At 38.5% G+C, this 19403-nt stretch overlaps 1 protein-coding gene across 2 annotated transcripts in view; it reads left to right on the forward strand.

The window, feature by feature from the left end:
* FBXO9 (F-box protein 9) overlaps nt 1-17247 on the forward strand; it is a 31388-nt gene extending 14141 nt beyond the window's left edge. For both annotated transcript variants that reach the window (XM_090282593.1, XM_090282592.1), the window contains 6 exons: nt 5188-5306; nt 5525-5615; nt 6264-6359; nt 6690-6783; nt 8352-8503; nt 16644-17247. In XM_090282593.1, coding sequence (XP_090138719.1) covers nt 5188-5306; nt 5525-5615; nt 6264-6359; nt 6690-6783; nt 8352-8503; nt 16644-16752 — 661 coding nt within the window. In that variant the 3' untranslated portion in view covers nt 16753-17247. The remainder of the gene's footprint in view (nt 1-5187; nt 5307-5524; nt 5616-6263; nt 6360-6689; nt 6784-8351; nt 8504-16643) is intronic.
* The last annotated feature ends 2156 nt before the right edge of the window (nt 17248-19403 follow it).

Consider the following 19403-nt stretch of genomic DNA (forward strand, 5'->3'; position numbering starts at 1 on the left):
CCACCATTATATCTAGTCTGGATTATGGCAGTAGCACCTTATATGGTGTCACTACCTCCACTCTTATGCACCTGAAGCCTATTCTCCATAAACCACCAGTGATCTTTTATATTTTTTTCCTTTTTTCCTATTCCCTCACCCCCTCCCCCTTGGCAACTATCAGCTTGATTTCTATATCTATGGGTCTGTTTATGTTTTGTTTAGTTTTTTTTTTAGATTCCACATATAAGTGATACCATAACTATTTGTCTTTCTCTATTTCACTTATCATAATAACCCTCTAGGTCCATCCGTGTTGGCACAAATGGCAAGCCTTCATTCTTTTTTATTGCTGAATAATATTCCATTGTATATACATTTTCAAACTGGATTGTTTTTTTGGTGTTTTATGGGTTCCTTATATATTTTGGACATTAACCCCTTATTGGATGTTTCATTGAAAAATATCTTCTTTCATTCAGTAAGTTAACTTTTTGTTTTGTTGATGGTATTCTTTGCTGTACAAAAACATTTTAGTTTGATGTAATTCTATTTGTTTATTTTTTCTTTTGTTGCCCTTACCAGAGGAAACATATCCAAAAAGATATTGCTAAGAGCAATGTCTTAAAAGTTTACTGCCTATGTTTTCTTCTAGGAGTATTAATGGCTTCAGATCTTACATTTAAGACTTTAATCTATTTTTAGTTCATTTCTGTGTATAGTGTTAGAGAGCACACTTCTTGAAGAGACTCTCAGTCACACCAGCCAGGGCTGTTCATAGTATTCTTTAACGATTCTTCATATTTCTTTTTTGTTTCTTAAGATTTTATTTATTTATTTTTAGAGAGAGGGAAGAGGAGGGAGAAAGAGAAAGAAACATCAGTGTGTGTAAGAAACATTGATCATTGCCTCACTCACTCCCCCACCTGGGGACCTGGCTCACAACCCAGGCATGTGCCCTGACTGGGAATTGAACCAACGACCCTTTGGTTCACAGGCCGGTGCTCAATTCTCTGAACCACACCAGCCAGGGCTCTTTTTGTTTTTATTTGCATGGAATATCTTTTTTGATCACTTCTCTTTCTGTCTGTATGTGTTTTTCAATTTGAAGTGAATCTCCTTTAGGCAGCATATAAATGGGCCGTGTTTTTATTTTTTTTAAATTTTATTTATATTTAGAGAGCGGGGAAGGGAGGGAGAAAGGGAGAGAAATGTCAGTTGGTTGCCTCCCACACTCCTAACCGGGGACATGGCTTGCAGCCCAGGCATGTGCCGTGACCTGACCTGGCATCGAACAGACAACCTTTTGGTTTGCAGAACAACACCCAACCAGTCAGGACTCAGCTGTTATTTCTTTAAATAAGCTTTCTATTCCTTTTTCTCCTTCTGGGATCTTTATAATGGGACTGTTTGAGCACTTGATGTTATCCCAGAAGTTCTTTACACTATCCTGGTTTTTTTTTCAATATGCTTTATTGATTATGCTGTTACTGTTGTCCCAATTTCTTTTCTCTTTGTTCCCCTCCACCCAGGGACCCCCTCTCCAGTTGTTCCCCCCCCAGTCCATGCCCATTGGTTGTGCATTTAGTTCTTCTCAACATCTTTCTGTCTACTCCATGCCCCGCTACTATGCTTCTTAATTCCTGTACCATCTCCCTCCCTTTCCTCCCTTCCTCCTCCCTGCTGACCTCCCCCCATAATGTTCCCCATACCTATAATTCTTTTCCCACTCTTGTTGCCTACTTAGTTTGCCTTTGTTTCAATTCCCTAGCTTCTGTTGTTGGTGGTTGTGATACAGTTTTCATTTTAATGTTTATAGTTTTGATCCTCTTTCTCCTAAACAAGTCCCTTTAACATCTCATATAACAGTGATTTGGATCTGATGACCTCCTTCAGTTTTACTTTGTCCTGGAAGCACTTTCTCTGCCCTTCTATTCTGAATGACAGCTTCGCTGGATAGAGTAATCGTGGTTGTAGGTTTTTGCTTTTCATTTCTTTGAATATTTCTTGCCAGTCCCTTCTTGCCTGCAGAGTTTCTTTTGAGAAATCAGCTGAGAGTCTTATTGGGACCCCTTTGTACATAATTCTCTTCTTCTCTCTTGCTGCTTTTAAGATTCTCTCTTGAGCCTTAATTTTTAACGTTTTGATTATAATGTGTCTTGATGTGGTTCTTCCTGGGTCCAGTTTTTTTGGAACTCTCTGTGCTTTCTGGACCTGTAAGTCTATTTCCTTCCCCAAGTTAGGGAAGTTCTGCTTCATTATTTTTTCACATACTTTTTCAATTTCTAGTTCTTCTTCTTCACCTTCTGGCAATCCTATGATTTGGATGTTGTCCTGCTTATAGCTGTCCCATAGATTTTTGAGCCTCTCCTCATTTTCCTCACTTTTTGTTTACTCTTTTTGCCCAGGTTGACTGTTTGTTCCTTCCCTATGTTCCGATTTGTTGATTTGATCCCTGGTTTTCTTTTCCTCACCACTAGTTTCGTATGTGTTTTTGTTCATTTCAGCAGGACTAGCCTTCATTCCTTCCCCGTCTTATTTAAGATCTGCTGTTAGGTATGTCAGCATTTTTATAACCAAAGCTCTGAATTGTGCCTCAGAAAGATTTCCTATCTGCTGCTTCGTTAAATTAGATATTTGCTGTCTGGTCAGCTGCATCACCGGGATCTCTATCATGATCTGTGCCATCCTGACAGTTTTGTGTTTACCTTTGCTTCCTGGGTGGAGCTGTCACACCTCCTACACTATAGGGGGCAGAGCCCTCTGCACTCATCACAACCAAGCGACCCTTTCACCACGCTGTGGCATTTTCTGTGGGGGTGGGGGTCCAAGATGGATTCCTGCCATTCACTCTCCGCTGAGAGACTGGAAGCCTCCTCCTCCATCCCCACACCCTCTGGGCCTCACAGTCCAAGGCAATGGGGGGGGGGGGTCTGCCTTCCCTGGCATTGGAATCGCAAGCTGTTGGGTTTGGTCTGCAGCCGTGGGTACTCCCTGGGCGCTTCTCACCTCCCCTTAAATACGGGTGTCTGTGCTTACTGCTGTCCCGCCACCATCGTCGCTGCTGCCGCCACCAGCACAGCTTGACTCTCCGCCCCAGTTTCACCCCTCCTACCTGTCCAGCTGAGCACCACTTCTTTATAACTTCATACGTTGGACTTCCATTTATTTTCTGGAACTTCTGGTTATTTCTGATTTTGCGGCAGTTGTATTCCTTCTTGTTGTGGAGGGAGACGGAGCATGTCAGTCTAAACCTCCATCTTGGCCAGAAGTCTCCTGTGTGTTATCCTTGTTTGTTTTTTAATTTTTTTCTTTTTCCTCTTCTGATTTGTAAATTTCTACTAGCTTGTCTTCCTGGTCACTTATTTCCTTCTGTATTAGTTAATCAGTTGTTGGTTACTTCTGGTGTGTTTTTTGAGCTAGTTATTGTAATCTTCACGTCTGGTTCTTTCTTTATTATAGCTTCTCTTTGTTGAAATTATCCCTAAATTCCTCTATTCCACACTCAGGTTTGATTAGCATCCTTATGACCATTTCTTTGAATTCTTTATTAAGCAAATTACTTATTTTTGTTTCCTTAGAGGCTTTTTTTCTGGGGCACTTTCTCGTTCCTTTATTTAAGAGGGGTTCTGGGTTTTTTTGTTTGTTTCATTTTGTTTGACTTCCCTTGTTTGTTTACATGAATTAAATACAATAGCTATTTCTTCCAGTGTTGAAAAAGTGGCCTTATGTAGAAATGGCCCCTGTGCAAGTTCTGTGTACTGGGTGGTTTGGGCAGGCTGGTTACAGCCGAGCAGGTGCTTAGGTGACCAGGGCGCTGGTCTGCCGAGTCCGAGAGGCTCTGGCTGGGGAGGCCAAGTGCGTGTAGTGATGCCCTGTTGCTCCTTCTTGTTCCCTTGTTCAGGAGCAAAATGAGCTTGGGTACTAGGCCTACGACCACGCTGCAGTGACCTTATAGGTAGGCCAGAGCACCTGGCTGGATGCCCCGCCCACCCTATGCAGGTGGAGGGGAACAAACAGTGGTGCTTTACTGGCACCTCCAGCCCAGAGAGCACCCACGGCTCCGCAGCCTTCTCTCTCCAGTCTCTCTCTTGTTTGTTGCACAGAAGTGATCTTGTGTAGAATTACCTCAGTGTAGGCTTTGTTGCTGGTAGTTTTAGGAATCTGGTTGCAGTGGTTGGGCGCTTGCAGCACTGAGAGTACTGGCTGGAGGGGTTGGAGTGGCTCCCTCCAGGGAGACCGACAGGTGCATGTGATGCCCCATTGTTCCTGCTAGCTCCCTTTGTTTGGAGGCAAAAGGCTCTGGGTCATGTAACTGGGAACACACTGTGGTGATCTTGCAGGCAGGCCAAAGCACCCAAATAAAGCTCCTGCCCACCCTGTCAAAGTGAAGGGGAATGTAAACTGGCACTCACCGGCACCTCCAGCCCTAACAGTGGCCACAGTTCCCGGAAGGCTCCTGTGGCTCCCCAGTCTTCTCTGTTCATCTCTTTCTCTTGCTTGTTGTTCAAAAGCTGTTCATTAAGCCCTCAGTTGTCTCGCAGTAATTGCTCACGATATATGTGTATATTTGTGTTTGTTCAGGAGAGGGGGGCATTCAGCATCCTCCTATGCCACCACTCTCTTGGACCTCTCCAGAGTCATCTTTTAAAAGCCTAAGTCATGCTCAGAACCCTGCAGTGGCCTCTGTCTCTCTTAACAGCCACTCCCACCTGTGAACCAGGACCTCATCTGCCCCTGACTACCCCTCAAATTATGTAGCCTATACTTCATCTTGTTTACTTTGCTGCAACCATGTGGCCCTTCTTGGTCCTTGTGGAGCACACCAGCCACATTCCTGCCTGAGGGCCTTGAACTTGCTATGGTTTCTGCCCAGAGTACTCTCCCTCATCACCTGTCCAGAGAGTCCTCTCTTGGCCACTATATCTAAAATAGTCTTTATTTCCCCACCACCCCACCACATCTTTGTCTGTTTATCCTGCTGTGTTCGTTTTTTGCACTGAGCGCATTACCTGAAACTTTCTCTCTGTTTTCTGATTTTCCTTTGCTTTCCCTCCATCAATCTATCTCTAGGACGCAAGATGGTGCCTAGCAGGCACTCAACAAATACTTGCTGAATAGAAGAGGGCTGTAGCAGGACTGTTTCTTATGTCTGCATACAGGGACTTAGCCTTTTATATATATTGATGTTGTGATTTTATTACTTAGAGACCCTGAAATATGGCGTTTGGCCTGCTTGAAAGTTTGGGGCAGAAGCTGTATTAAACTTGTTCCATATACATCCTGGAGAGAGATGTTTCTAGAAAGGCCCCGTGTTCGGTTTGATGGTAAGTTGAACCCTTTAGAACTCAGGAGAAATAGTGACCTATCGTGCTGATTTTGATAAATACAGTCTTAGTTTTCTGTAACAGACCTAAGTACCCTGAGCACATTTAAAGGAAACTATAATAAAAATAAAGCTAGAAACATACTATATTATTATTAATTTTTTTTATTTATTATGTTCTTGATTCTTCAAAAATGTTTTTTCTTTTTTTTAAAATAGGAGTATATATCAGTAAAACCACATATATTCGTCAAGGGGAACAGTCTCTTGATGGTTTCTACAGAGCCTGGCATCAAGTGGAATATTACAGGTACAACTGAGTGAGTGAAAAATTCTCTCTCCAAGTATTAGTTCATTGGTTATTCAACATCTCTTCTCTGTGGCTTTTGTGCTGTCAGTATTTTTATCCAATATTATAACAGAAATCATACTTAAAAAACCAATGGGTTACTACAAATTTAATTCCTTCTGGCCTCTAAATCTAAGAATCATTTTACATTTTAGAACTCTTTCTGTCTTTTTGCCTTTGGTGTACTCATTTGCCTTTTCGAATAGCTTGTGCTATTATTCAGCCTTATTGTTCATCAGATAATACTGCCAGAGAGAAATAAGGAGACATATTAACTACTTTGTATCCTGAGATTCCACATTTGTTTGACATTAATTAGTGCTCTAGGAAAAAACATACAGAACTTTAATGGAGTAATATTTAACCTAACTTTTTTATTCAATGAGTGAAACTAAAAGTTCAACAGGATAATAAAATGCCTTCAGTCCTTTGTTGCTGGCCTCACAGCTTATCAGTCACATCTTAATGATGTTTTGCAAGTTCTTTGGCCCATTGTGTTTCTGAGTTGGCTCCACAGCTATGACTAGGTTCAGGTACCAGTAGAGAAGGACACATTTTATATTCTGTGTGTATGTGGTGTTTTTTGGTGGTATTCTTCTTTTTACACAGGTACGTAAGGTTCTTTCCTGACGGCCATGTGATGATGCTGACAACCCCTGAGGAGCCTCAGTCCATTGTTCCTCGTTTAAGAACTCGGAATACTAGGTAGAATTTTTCTACAGTTTTCTATCCAGTTCACATTTTACATGGTTATTTTCAGGTTAATATGATCCTATGTTTTCTTAACTTACCATTGGATGATTTAAAAAGCAATCATTGGGTGGGCATTTGTGAAAAACACCAATTCCTAAAGCTCTCCCCTGAAGTGTGTACTTTAGTAGGTCTCTGGGGCCTTGGACACTAGTTTTACTCATATCCTAGTTGAGTCTTCTCGAGCAAGTTGCTTAAACACTATTATAATCCATTATTTCCTAGATTACTTAAATACATATAATAACTAAGTAATAGACTTAAATTGTATTTTTTGATTTTTAGAACTGATGCAGTTCTACTGGGTCATTATCGCTTGTCACAAGATACAGACAATCAGACCAAAGTATTTGCTGTGATAACTAAGAAGAAAGAAGAAGTGAGTATGCAAGATTGAATTAACAGTTTTCTTTTTATTTTAATACACTGTTCATTCAAACATTTTTGATTAGAAAGGATAAAAATATACTGTTTCATTATTTATACTATTACACAAAATGTATGTTGACTTACAGTGTATCTCTAAAGAGAGCTGGAGGGTTTTCTTAAAAATGTGGTTATTTTCTGTTGGCTCAGCTTGCTTGTTTTTCTCTGATGTGGTTTCTTTTTCTGGTTCTGGTTTTCACATATGAAAATGTAAAGCCAAAATGTCCTATAAAGTAACTAGTAAAATGATACCTGAATATGTGTTTTTGGCTTTTCTCATTTTGAATAATACAGGATTTCTTCCTAAGTTGGCTCAAATAAGTGATTCTTTCATAAGGATATCTTACAGAGAATTTCAGTTTCTACTGGAAATAAGCTAGTGTAAAATAATTTCCTTCTTCCTATTCTTACAAAAGAAAAAAATTGCCAAACAAATATGATTACTGGATCATGGCACTCTAAATGGCTTTAACTTCTTCAACAGGTTGAAGGCATTTTTTTTTACGACCTTTTTCCATGTGCATTTTTTTTTAGTCCTGGTTAAAAACCATAATGTATACCCAAGAAGTCATTTGTGAGGAAGTTACAATAAATACTAGCCTATTGCTTTTATAAATTAGTGTAAGAGTTGAAAGAAGTTTCCCTTGTGTTGAATCTCCCTCTCTTCTCCAGCATTAGGTGTCAAGATAAGGTTTCTCTGTGAGTCCTAGTCCTATTACCCTGTGTCCATATGTGCTGGCTTCTCTGCTGGGCTCTCATAGACTCCTGAACTCTGAGGCAATAGTCTGAGGGGCAGAGATAGTTGCTGGAACTGTGACCTTAGCCATGAGTTTCCAGAATTGCGGAATTTGTGAGGCCCTCGTTTAAGTTTTATCTAATAAGAATTGAGGAACTCCAACATAGAATACCCGTTTTCTTTTTAGAATATGACACAATGAAACCATATGTAATGTTGATATTTTTGTGTTTTTAGCAGCAGTATTTGCAGAAGTATGGTTCTAATGAAGCTTGTCACATGTTTCTCCATGAACTATTTTACTGTTACTGCAAAAAATAAGTTATACCCTGTGCTTTTTCTGTAGCCTTCACCAACTTACCACTTTCTCTGTTTAAAAATTCCCAAGTGTTTTCAAGTAGAAGGAAATACTAGGTTTCAAGATAGGAGACAGAAGTTCTTAATTTCCATCTGAAACTGCTGTGTAACTTTGGTTAACTCATTTGCCCTATCTGGGTCTTCATTCTTTCATCCGTTAATAGCAACAATGCAGTCATATTTAGTACAGGAAGTTATTATGATGATTTACTGAGACGATGATGATAAGGAAAAGAAACTTTATGTTTTTAGAGTGCTTAACATTTTTCAAGATGCTTACACACCTTTTTATATGATATCCAGGATGGCTCTACTATGTGCAGATGTTATGTTATTCTTGCACAATATATTCCTATAAATATTTTTATAATAATGAAACCTCAGTGAAGTGAGGTTTTATCATAGCTTATGCATCTTTTCCTTTACAGAAGCCACTTGACTATAAATACAGATATTTTCGTCGTGTTCCTGTGCAAGAAGCAGATCAGAGTTTTCATGTGGGGTTACAGCTGTGTTCCAGTGGCCACCAGAGGTTCAACAAACTCATCTGGATACATCATTCTTGTCACATTACTTACAAGTAGGTGAATGCAATAAAAATACAAAGGTTACAGAATAAATGTATACTTCACGTCAGGCTTAGGCTGAGTGTAATACTACACTGCAAACTCAGAAAATGGCTAAAATGAAAAAAACTGAAAGTGGACCAGGCAGTGGAGCACCCATGGCTCTCACCGTGCCATGGGAATATGAACGGCCACCGCCACTTTGGAAATGAGGCAGCATTCCATGAGCATGATGATACTCAGTCATTCTGAGCTGTTCATGTGTTGACTTATTCAAGGCAGTTTTAAATCACCAGATCTTTTTCCTTCTCCCATGTTTGTCTAACCATTTTTTAAAAACTTTATATCCATTTGGTTTATCCTCAGGAATTATACACTGATTTTAATAAAATCATAGTGAGGAAAGTAAGTCTGCTAAAAAGACCTCTTACATTCCAAAGCCAAATCTATTTGGTAGTTACGATTATAAAGCTCTTGTTCTATGAGTTAGGGTTTTTTCTTACACTTTATTTTACATAATCATGCTTATCTTTAAATGTTATTCCAAAACATGTTTTTAATTACTACAAATGTATTCTGCCATTCTTGTTATATTCTGTATTTTCCAACACTTTATTATGAAAAATTTCAAACATACGAAAAAGCTAAAAGAATTTTACAGTGAAGACCCATATACCTGCTTGGTACACCATATAATATTAGTTTCAGGTGTACAATCTAGTGATCTGACATTTATGTACCTTACGATGTGATCACTACACCAATCAGATAATCATCTGTCGTTGTGCAAACTTATCATAATATTATTGATTATAATCCCCTTCAACTTTTTCACCCATCCCGCCAGTCTCCCTCCCGTCTAGCAATCATCAGTCTGTTCTCTGTATTTATGAGTATGCTTCTATTTTGTTTGTTTACATTCTTTAGATTTTATATATAAGTGAAACCATACAGGGTTTGTCCTTCTCTGTCTGACTTATTTTACTTAGTATTATACCCTCTAAGTCCATCCACATTGTTGCAAATGGCAAGATTTCTTTTTCTTTTTCTTTTTTTTTTTCTTTCTGCTATTTTACTTTATTTTTTAATAATTTTGAAATTACAGTTGACATACAATATTATATTGTTTCAGATATTCAACATAATGATTATAGATTTATATAACTTGTGAAGTGATCACTCCAATAAGTCTAGTACCCATCTGACACCATACATAGTTATTACAGTACTATTGACTATATTCCCTATGAGTACTTTACATCCCCATGACTTTTTATAACTGGAAATGTATACATCTTGATCCCTTCCCCTTTTTTTTACCCATCCTCCCAACCCCCTCCCCCTCTGGCAACTATTAAAATGGTCTCTGTATCTATGAGTTTGTTTCTGTTTTGTTTATTTGTTTATTTTGTTTTTTTAGATTCCACATATAAGTGAAATCATATGGTGTTTATTTTTGTCTGATTTATTTCACTTAGCAAATACCCTCTAGGTCCATCCATGTTGTCACAAATGGTAAAGTATCATTTCTTTTTTTATGGCCAAGGAATATTCCATTGTATTGGGTATTTCAAAAAGTTTGTTTAGGTTTTTTCTGTATGATGGCTCTAGTAAGTGCTTAGCTGTCTTTAACTTCATTTGAAACAATTTTGTTAGATTGTATTGTAACAGCTGTCATATCAGGATGCATTTTAAAATATATATATACTTCTGGTCAAGATGAAGGCATAGGTAGACACACTTCACTTCCTCTCTCAACCATAGGAAGAATTACAACCAGATCTTAAAAACAAATAACAACCAGAACCATCAGAAAATCGAGCTATATGGAAGTCTGACAACCAAGGATTTAAAGAAGCCACATTCATCTAGATGGGGCGGAGAGGCAGTCTGGCTCAGACAAGTGGTGGTGGCGGCGGAATGGATAGTTATACATTCATCTGTGGTAGATAAAAATTGGGAGGAATACCCTGGGAGCAGGTGATTCCAGCTCCAGTGCAGATTGCATAGTCCAGGGTTCCAGCACTGGGAATATAAACCCCCATTACCTCTGACTGTAAAAACCAGTGGGGTTGGGGTGGCGGAAGAAACTGCTGGATTTTTACTGCTTAAAGGGCCCACATGGTCTTAGAACATGCATAAACCCCAGGGCAGCAACTGGAAGTGCAGCAATCACATACAGGAAGTGGGTGAAATAACTGGAAATGGGGCAAGTGCTGGGCAAATTGCCAGAAGCCACTCAGCGGCCTTGTCTCCTCTCCAAGTGCCCTACCACAAACAGAGCCTTGAAGTGGTGAAGAGGGTTGCCCCGCCCTGGCCATTACCTAAGGCTCTGCCCCACACAACTTACAGATCTTTGCTACATAGGCCACACTACAAAGATGGGGAGTAAAAGCAGTTCTAGCCAATACATAGAAACAAGGAGACTGCCAAATTGAGGAGCAAAGAAATATAGTCCAACTGAAAGAACAGAACAAGACCTCAGAAAAAGAACTAAAGAAAATGGAGATAGCCAGCCTATCAGATGCAAAATTTAAAACACTGATGATAAGGACTTCTGGCCAAGACGGAGGCATAGGTAGACAAGCTTTACCTCCCTCCACAATTGTAAGAAGGAATACAACTACCTCAAAACTAAAAACCAGAACTATCAGAAAATTGAACTGCATGGAAGTCCAACAAACAAAGATATAAAGAAGTAATATTCATCCAGACAGTTAAGAAGGGCAGAGCTGGGGCCAAGAGGATACAGTGTGGCAGCGGCGGCAAGGCAGTGGCTGTGGCCAGCCAGCAGAAAGTGCAGTCACACATTAAAAAAATTGGGAGGGACACCCTTGGAGTGATCCTAGCCCCAGACCAGATGGACAGCTCACAGTTCCAGCGCTGGGGAAAATAAAGTCTCATTGCTTCTGACTATAAAAACCAGTTGTGGTTGGGGTGGCAGAAGAAACTGCCAGTCTCTCAGGAGAGTCTGTTTGTTTGGAGGCCCCCTCACGGTCCTAGAATTTCCACAAACCAACCCACTCTGGGAACCACAACCAGGGCAACAGCTAGAGGAGTGCTAGTTCCATACGGGAAGTGAGAAGAAGAGCCTGGAAAAGGGACAAGTGCTGAGCAAATGACATTGTACCCTCTTAGACCACTCCGCAACATACAGCACCACAACGTGATGAAATGGGTTTCCCCAAATACCTCAGGCTCCACCCCTTACAATGTAACAGGTCCAACAGCTTTACCTAAGACACAAGAAGCAAACTCAGGAGGCTGTCAAGTTGAGGAGACAGAGAAGTATGGCCCATAGGAGGGAGAAAATCAAGTCTGCAGTGGGAGAACTAAGCGAAGAGAAGATAGCCAACCTAACAGACACAGAGTTCAAAACACTGGTGATAAAGATGCTCACAGACTTGACAGACATGATTGAGGATGGCAAATGCATAAGGGAAGAAGTGAAGGCTATGCTAAGTGAAGTGAAAGAAAATCTGCCCAAAACCAATGATGAAGGGAAGGAAGCTGGGGTTCAAATTGATGATTTGGAACATAAGGAAGAAACAGTCAACCAGTACAGAATGAAGAAACAAGAACTGAAAAAAAAAAAAAAGGAGAGGCTTGGGAACCTCTGGGACAACTTTAAACATACTAACATCTAGATCATAGGGGTGCCAGAAGAAGAAGAGGAAGAGCAAGAAATTGCAAACTTACTTGAAAAAATAATGAAGGAAAACTTCCCTAATTTGGTGAAGGAAATAGATTATACAAGCCCAGGAAGCACAGAGTCCCAAACAAGCTAGACCCAAAGAGGACCACACCAAAAATACGTCATAATTAAAATGTCAAAGGTTAAATATAAAGAGAGAATCTTATAAGCAGCAAGAGAAAAGCAAAGAGTTATCTACAAAGGGGTTCCTATAAGACTATCAGCTGATTTCTCAAAAGAAACTTTGCAGGCAAGAAGGGACTGGCAAGAAGTATTCAAAGTGATGAAAAGGAAGGATCTACAACCAAGATTACTCTATCCAGCAAAGCTATCATTTAGAATGGGAGGGCAGATAAAGTGCTTCCAAGAAAGGTAAAACTAAAGGAGTACATCATCTCCAAGCCATTATTATATGAAATGTTAAAGGGACTTACTTAAGCAAAAGAAAATCTAAACTATGAACATTAAAATGACAACAAACTCACAATTATCAACAACAGAATCTTAAAAATAACAACAAAAACAAACTAAGCAAACAACCAAAATAGGATCAGAATCCTAGGTATGGGGATCATTTGGAAGGTTATCAGCTGGGAGGAGGAAAGGAGAGAAATGGGGAAATGGTGCAGGGATTAAAAAGCATAATTGGTAGGTACAAAATATACAGGGGTATATTAAGAATATTATAGGAAAGGGTGAAGCTAAAGAACTTACATGCACAACCCATGGATATGAACTAAGGTGGGGGGTGGTATTGCTGGAGGAAAATGGGTACTGGGCAGAGGGGAACACAGGGAAAATAATTGGAACTACTGTAACAGCATAATCAATAAAGTATACTTAAAAACACTGGAGATAAGGATGCTCAAAGAACTTACAGAGAAGGAAAAAAATAAAGGAAGAAATGAAAGTTACACAAAGTGAAATAAAAATATACAGGGAACCAACAGTGGAGGGAAGGAAGCCAGGATTCAAATCAACAGTTTTGAACAAAAGGAGGAAATAAACATCCAACCAAAACATAAAGAAGAAACATGAATGTAAAAAAAAAAAGTGAGGAGAGCCTTAGGAACCTCTGGGACAACTTTAAATGTACCAACAACATTCGAACATAGGGGTACCAGAGAGAGAAGAGGAAGAGCAAGAAATTGAAAACTTATTTGAAAAATAATCAAAGAAAAACTTCCCAAATTTGGTGAAGGAAATAGACATACAAGTCCAGGAAGCACAGAGTTGGACCCAAGGAGAGCCATACCAAGACACATAACTCAGATGCCAAAGGTTAAAGATAAAGTCTTAAACACAGCAAAAGAAAAGCAGAGAGTTACTTACAGAGGAATTCCCAACAAAGGAATTTCCATAAGACTCAGTTGATTTCTCAGTAGAAACCTTGCAGGCAAGAAGGGACAGATAAGAAGTATTTGAAGTGATGAAAAGCAAGGACCTACAACCTAGATTACTCTTATCTAACAAAGCTATCATTAACACAAGGGCAGATAAAGGCTTCCCAGACAAGTTAAAACTAAAGGAATTCATCACCACCAAGCCATTATTGCAGGAAATGTTAAAGGCACTTACTTTTTAAAAAAAGATCATAACTATGAACATTAAAATGACAACCTCACAACTATCAGCAACTGAATCTAAAACAAAAAACAAAAACAGACTAAGCAAACAACTAGAACAGGAACAGAATCATAATAAAATATACTTTTAAAAAAACTTACCAAATTGGTAAATATTTCTGCAGCCATTTTAATATTGAAGATGTAAGAAAATATGCAAAATTTTCAGCTTATTTTTTATTATTTCAAGAAAGGTAAAAACACAACTGAAACACAAAAGAAGATTTCTGCAGTGTATGGAAAAGGTGCTGTGAATGATTGAATGTGTCAAAAGTGGTTTGTGAAGTTCCTTGGTACTGTTGACATTTTGGCCAAATAATTCTTTGCTGTGTAGCTGGCTTATGTGTGGGAAGATGTTTAGCAGCACCCCTAGCCTCTACCCACTAGAAGCCAATAGGGGGAATAGCTAACATACTCAAAATATCCATATCAATAAAGTTATTGGTGAAAATGAAAAGTGTGTGTTATTTACGGAAAAACCTAAACATACTTTTTGGCCAACCCAATATATGTACCACATCTTCTTTATTTATCTATCGGTGGACACTTAGGTTGCTTCCATATCTTGGCTACTGTAATGCTGCAGTGATCGTAGGGATACATATGTCTTCTTGAATTAGTGTTTTGGGTTTCTTTGGAAAAATACCAGAAGTGGAATTGCTGAATCCCTCTTTGTCTCTTGTTACAGCCTTTGTTTTAAAGTCTGTTTTGTCTGATATGAATATTGCTTCTTACCTTTTTTTTCATTTCCATTTTCATGAATTATCTTTTTCCATGCCTTTAATTTTGTGTTTTTCAATGTGAAGTAGGTCTCTTGTAGGTAGCATATATATGGGTCTTTTTTTCTTTCTTTCTTTGTTATCAATAGTTCATGTTTTGTTGTACTTTTTTTCTCTTGCCATTTATCCCTCCTATACCCTCTTCCACCTCCCCCCACTCCTGCAATCACCACATTGTTTGCCCATGTCTGAGTTTTTTCCTTTTTTGCTTACCTTATGCATTCAGCCACCCTGTGTCTTTATTGCAGCATTTAATCCATTTACACTTAAAGTAAGTATTGATGAGTATGTAGTTATTGCCTTTTCTTTTTTTTTTTCTTCTTGAAGAAGTCCATTTAACATTTCTTGTTATACTGGTTTGGTGGTGATGGATTCCTTTAGCTTTTTCTTGTCTGGGAAGCTGTTTATCTGTCCTTTGATTCTAAATGATAGCTTTGCTGGGTAGAGAAATCCTGGTCATAGGTCCTTTTCATACTTTCAATATGTTGTGCCAACCCCTCTGGCCTGAAAAGGGGCCCCTGTACACACACTGTGACACTCACCCATTCCTCCAAGCGCAGATGATTCCCTCAGCTCCCCAAGTGCTCTTGTGGTTCCCCAACCTTCTCTGTGCAGTCTCTCCCTCTTGCTTGTTGTGCAGAAGCTGTTCAGTTCGCCCTCAGTTGTCTCAGGAGGAACTGCTCTAATTATAGGTATACATTTGATATGTTCTTGGGAGGAAGCAAGCTCCGTGTCCTCCTGTGCTGCCATCATGGACCCTTTTTTGAGTTAGGATTTACTTGTATGAAATCAGTAATGAATAGAAGAGTATGTGTGAGAATGGAGCATGACAGAAACAAGTAAAATTAAAAAAGGAATTAAGAAGCTGAAATATTGATTCATGTGGATATTGAAGTTAGCTGTTGTTGGATTTGGGAGAATATTGGTGTGTGACTGAAGGCATCCTGTTCCAGTTAAATCCAAAATTCTGAGAGACAAGTTTTGAGATAACCTTCAGTTAACCTACTTCCCAACCTTGACGACGTTGTTGAATATTTTAGGACCACAGTTCTATTCTACAAATGACTTTTTGCACTTCTTTGGAAGATCCTGACAACTAAGAATGAGCAGGCTTTTTTTTTTTTTTTCTCACTCATCTCTTCTTTGCTTCTCTCTATAATCTGTAGAATTTTTTTTTTTTTCAAAGAAAAAACCAAACCCAGAAGTAGAACCAAAGATATGAAAACCATCAAGTTTAAGGGGAAGAAAAGGACTTTGTAATAGGCATTGTAACTGCTAATGATAATGTTGACTTTCTTATAATATTCATAAAGACACTTGAATTTTATGCTTTTGTTTATTTCTCCTTTTGTGGGTGGGGGGATTTAAAAGACTAGTAATATAACTTGTCATCTGCTTCCCCTCCCTCCCATCTGTAATTATGTTATTAGTCATGCAAATATTAAATCATTAAATTCTATTTTAAGATTATAATTTTTTCTAAAATTACATTTTAACAAGAGTCTTAAAATGTCGATAGCTTTTGACTTAGAAATTCTACACTTTGGAATCTGTCCAAAGAACATAATAAAAAAATACACATTTTTAATTGCCAAGTACTGAAAACAATATATCTCTAACAAAAGGGGAATTATTAAGTAAACTGATGTGTGAGCAGACAGTGAAATATTAGGCAGCCACTAAAAATGACTTCTAATGATGTTAGGTAATATATATTTCATAACATTAAGTGAAAAAAGCAGGATTACTAATAGAGTGTGATCTCAATAAGAGAGCTTGCTAGAGAGCTTGAGGTGCTTGGAAGAAACACTAGAAAAAAATTGCTTTGTATTGCTGTATCTGAATGATAGAATAGTTAGAGCTGTGAGTGACATTTTTGTACTTTTCTAAAATTTTAAAATGTTCTACAATGTGCCTATATTATTTAAAACTACTCAGATATACTAAAAGTTGTAAAAGGCTAAAGTATAAGATAACTCCCTGCACCCAGAAATATGCAAGGATTTTAAATGAGTTGAATTTCCTGGTAACTAGTAATTTTGTGCATTCTTTCCAGGTCAACTGGTGAGACTGCAGTCACTGCTTTTGAGATTGACAAGATGTACACCCCCCTGTTCTTCGCCCGAGTGAGGAGCTACACTGCTTTCTCAGAGAGGCCTCTGTAGAACCTCATGTCCAGTCCACTGTCAGTGTTGCATGAATAAAAAGCATATAGTGTGAAAAAGCACCTAACTTGTAAATGTACATATATATATATGGAATTGGAATTTATTTTACATTGTTGGAGTTCTTTTAAGAGTATGAATTGATTTTTTTTTTTTTTTAATTTAAAGGGATAGTTGATTCTGGGGGTGTTTTGTTTTGAAATTAAGTTGAAATTACAAGTTGTTTAAACACATTTATGTTGTGAAAAATGTTAATATGAGCTTTAAATCATGTCCTTTTTCAAGCAGACTTCTGAGCAGATTTCTGTCACATTAAGTCTTGTGCCTGATCATCCCATTATTTAAATGCATCAGGGAGAGCTTTATTGGATAAGCATTTCTTTCATGCATGGCAAAGTGTCTTTGCACTAAGGCTCAAATGTGAAAAACTGTTCTGGATTTGTTTGAAACTGTTTGACCAATAAAGATTTTAAATAAATGTTTCTTTCAAGAAAATGCATTTGGATGGTTTTTTTTAAACATCAGAATAATAAATAGTCCAAGGATAGCCAAAGAAGGCTAAAGAATCATTGCTTCATTTCATCACTGGTTTTCACATGCAGTCACAGACTATGCATATCTATACTCCAACCTCATCGAAGCAACTTACAAATGTGTGGCAATAAGTAAGAAAGAATGAGTCCCTCAGGATTAGAACATTTCAACAAGATCAACCGGTCATCTTTTTTCTTTAAAGAACAGTAGGGGATCATGTAAACCAAGGCCTAACTCTTTTCCAGAATTAAAGTTGGGAGAAAGGAGAAGCAAACAAACACAGGAGCCTGTCAAGATGAGGAGACAGAGAAGTATGGCTCAAAAAGGGGAACGGATCAAGGTTCCAGTGGGAGAACTAAGCAATGAGGAGATAGCCAGCCTGACAGATAGAGTTCAAAACACTGGTCATAAAGATGCTCACAGGCTTGACAGATATGCTTAAGTATGGCAAACACATAAGGGAAGAAGTGAAGTCTATGCTAAATGAAATGAAGGAAAATCCACACAAAATCAATGGTGAAGGAAAGGAAACCAGGGTTCAAATCAATGATTTGGAACATAAGGAAGGAAAAACCAGTTAACCAGTACAGAATGAGGAAACAAGAATTGAAAAAAATAAACATGCCAACATCTGAACCATAGGAGTGCCAGAAGGATAAGAGGAAAAACAATAAATTGAAAATTTATGTGAGAAAATAATGAAGGAAAACTCCCCAAATCTGGTGGAGGAAATAGACATACAAGTCCAGGAAGCACAGAGAGTCTCAAACAATCTAGACCCAAAGAAGACCACACCAAGACACATCATAATCAAAATGCCAAAGGTTCAAGATAAAAAGGGAATCTTAAAAGCAGCAAGAGAAAAGCAGAGAGTTACCTACAAAGGGGTGCCTATAAGATTATCAGCTGATTTCTCAAACTTTGCAGGCAAGAAGAGGCTGGCAAGAAATATTCAAGGTGATAAAAAGCAAGGACTTACAGCCAAGATTACTCTATGCAGCAAAGCTATCATTTAGAATGGAAGGGCAGATGAAGTGCTTCCCGGACAAGGTAAAGTTAAAGGAGTTCATCATCACCAGGCCATTATTACATGAAATGTCAAAGGGACTTAAGAAAAGATCAAAATTGTGAACATTGGAATAAAAACAAAATCCAACTAAGCAAACCAGAATAGGAACAGAATCACGTATGGGGATCATTTGGAAGGTTATCAGCTGGGAGGGGGAAAGGGGAGAAATGGGGAAATGATGCAGGCACTAAGAAGCATAATTGGTTGGTACAAAATAGGCAGGGGGAAGTTAAGAATAGGAAAGGGTGAAGCTAAAGAACTTATATGCATGACCCATGGACATGAACTAAGAGGGGTGGGATTGCTGAAGGGAATGGGGATACTGGGCAGAGGGGAGCAAAGGAAGAAGAACAAACAAAAAATCTGTATGGAGAATGAATCCCTCAGGACTGGAACATTTCAACAAGATCAACCAGTCATCTTTTTTAAAGAACAGTAGGGGATCATGTAAACCGAAGCCTAACTTTCCCAGAATTAAAGTTGGGAGAAGGAATGAATCACTCAGGATTGGAAGATTTCAACAAGATCAACCAGTCATCTTTGTTCCTAAAAGAACAGTAGAGGATCCTTTGAACCCAGGCCTAACTTGTTTTCCGGAGTTAAAGTTAGGAGAGAGCTAGCCATCGAGTAAAATGTACGTTACCTCCCTAGTAACAATACCAGTCGTAATTTCAGAGTTTTTGTCTGGCAGTCTTCTACCAAAGTCAGATTTTCATTTGGTGATTCAAATACAGCTGGAGTTAGTACTTGCGTATTTTCACAAATCAGCATCTATAGCCACAGTTGCTTTCAAGTTTATATCAATGTTAAAAGACACTTCATATGTTCCTGCAATACAGTATGTGACAGGCCTTTTAAAAAGCTAATATGTATTACGTTAAAGATGAAAACCAAACATCTTTTGTGTACAGAAAGAAGAGAGTTCTACTTAGTTGACTCTTAGCAGCAATCAGATGTGATGTATTACTCAAGTTCGAATAGAAAGAAGCAACATGTCTAATATAAGGCAGCTCTGCTTGATTAGATTTAGTTTTGATATACAAGTTAA

Source organism: Furipterus horrens, unplaced genomic scaffold (genome assembly GCF_987537825.1).
Source record: "Furipterus horrens unplaced genomic scaffold, mFurHor1.1.pri manual_scaffold_6, whole genome shotgun sequence".
NCBI classification, from domain to species: Eukaryota; Metazoa; Chordata; class Mammalia; order Chiroptera; family Furipteridae; genus Furipterus; species Furipterus horrens.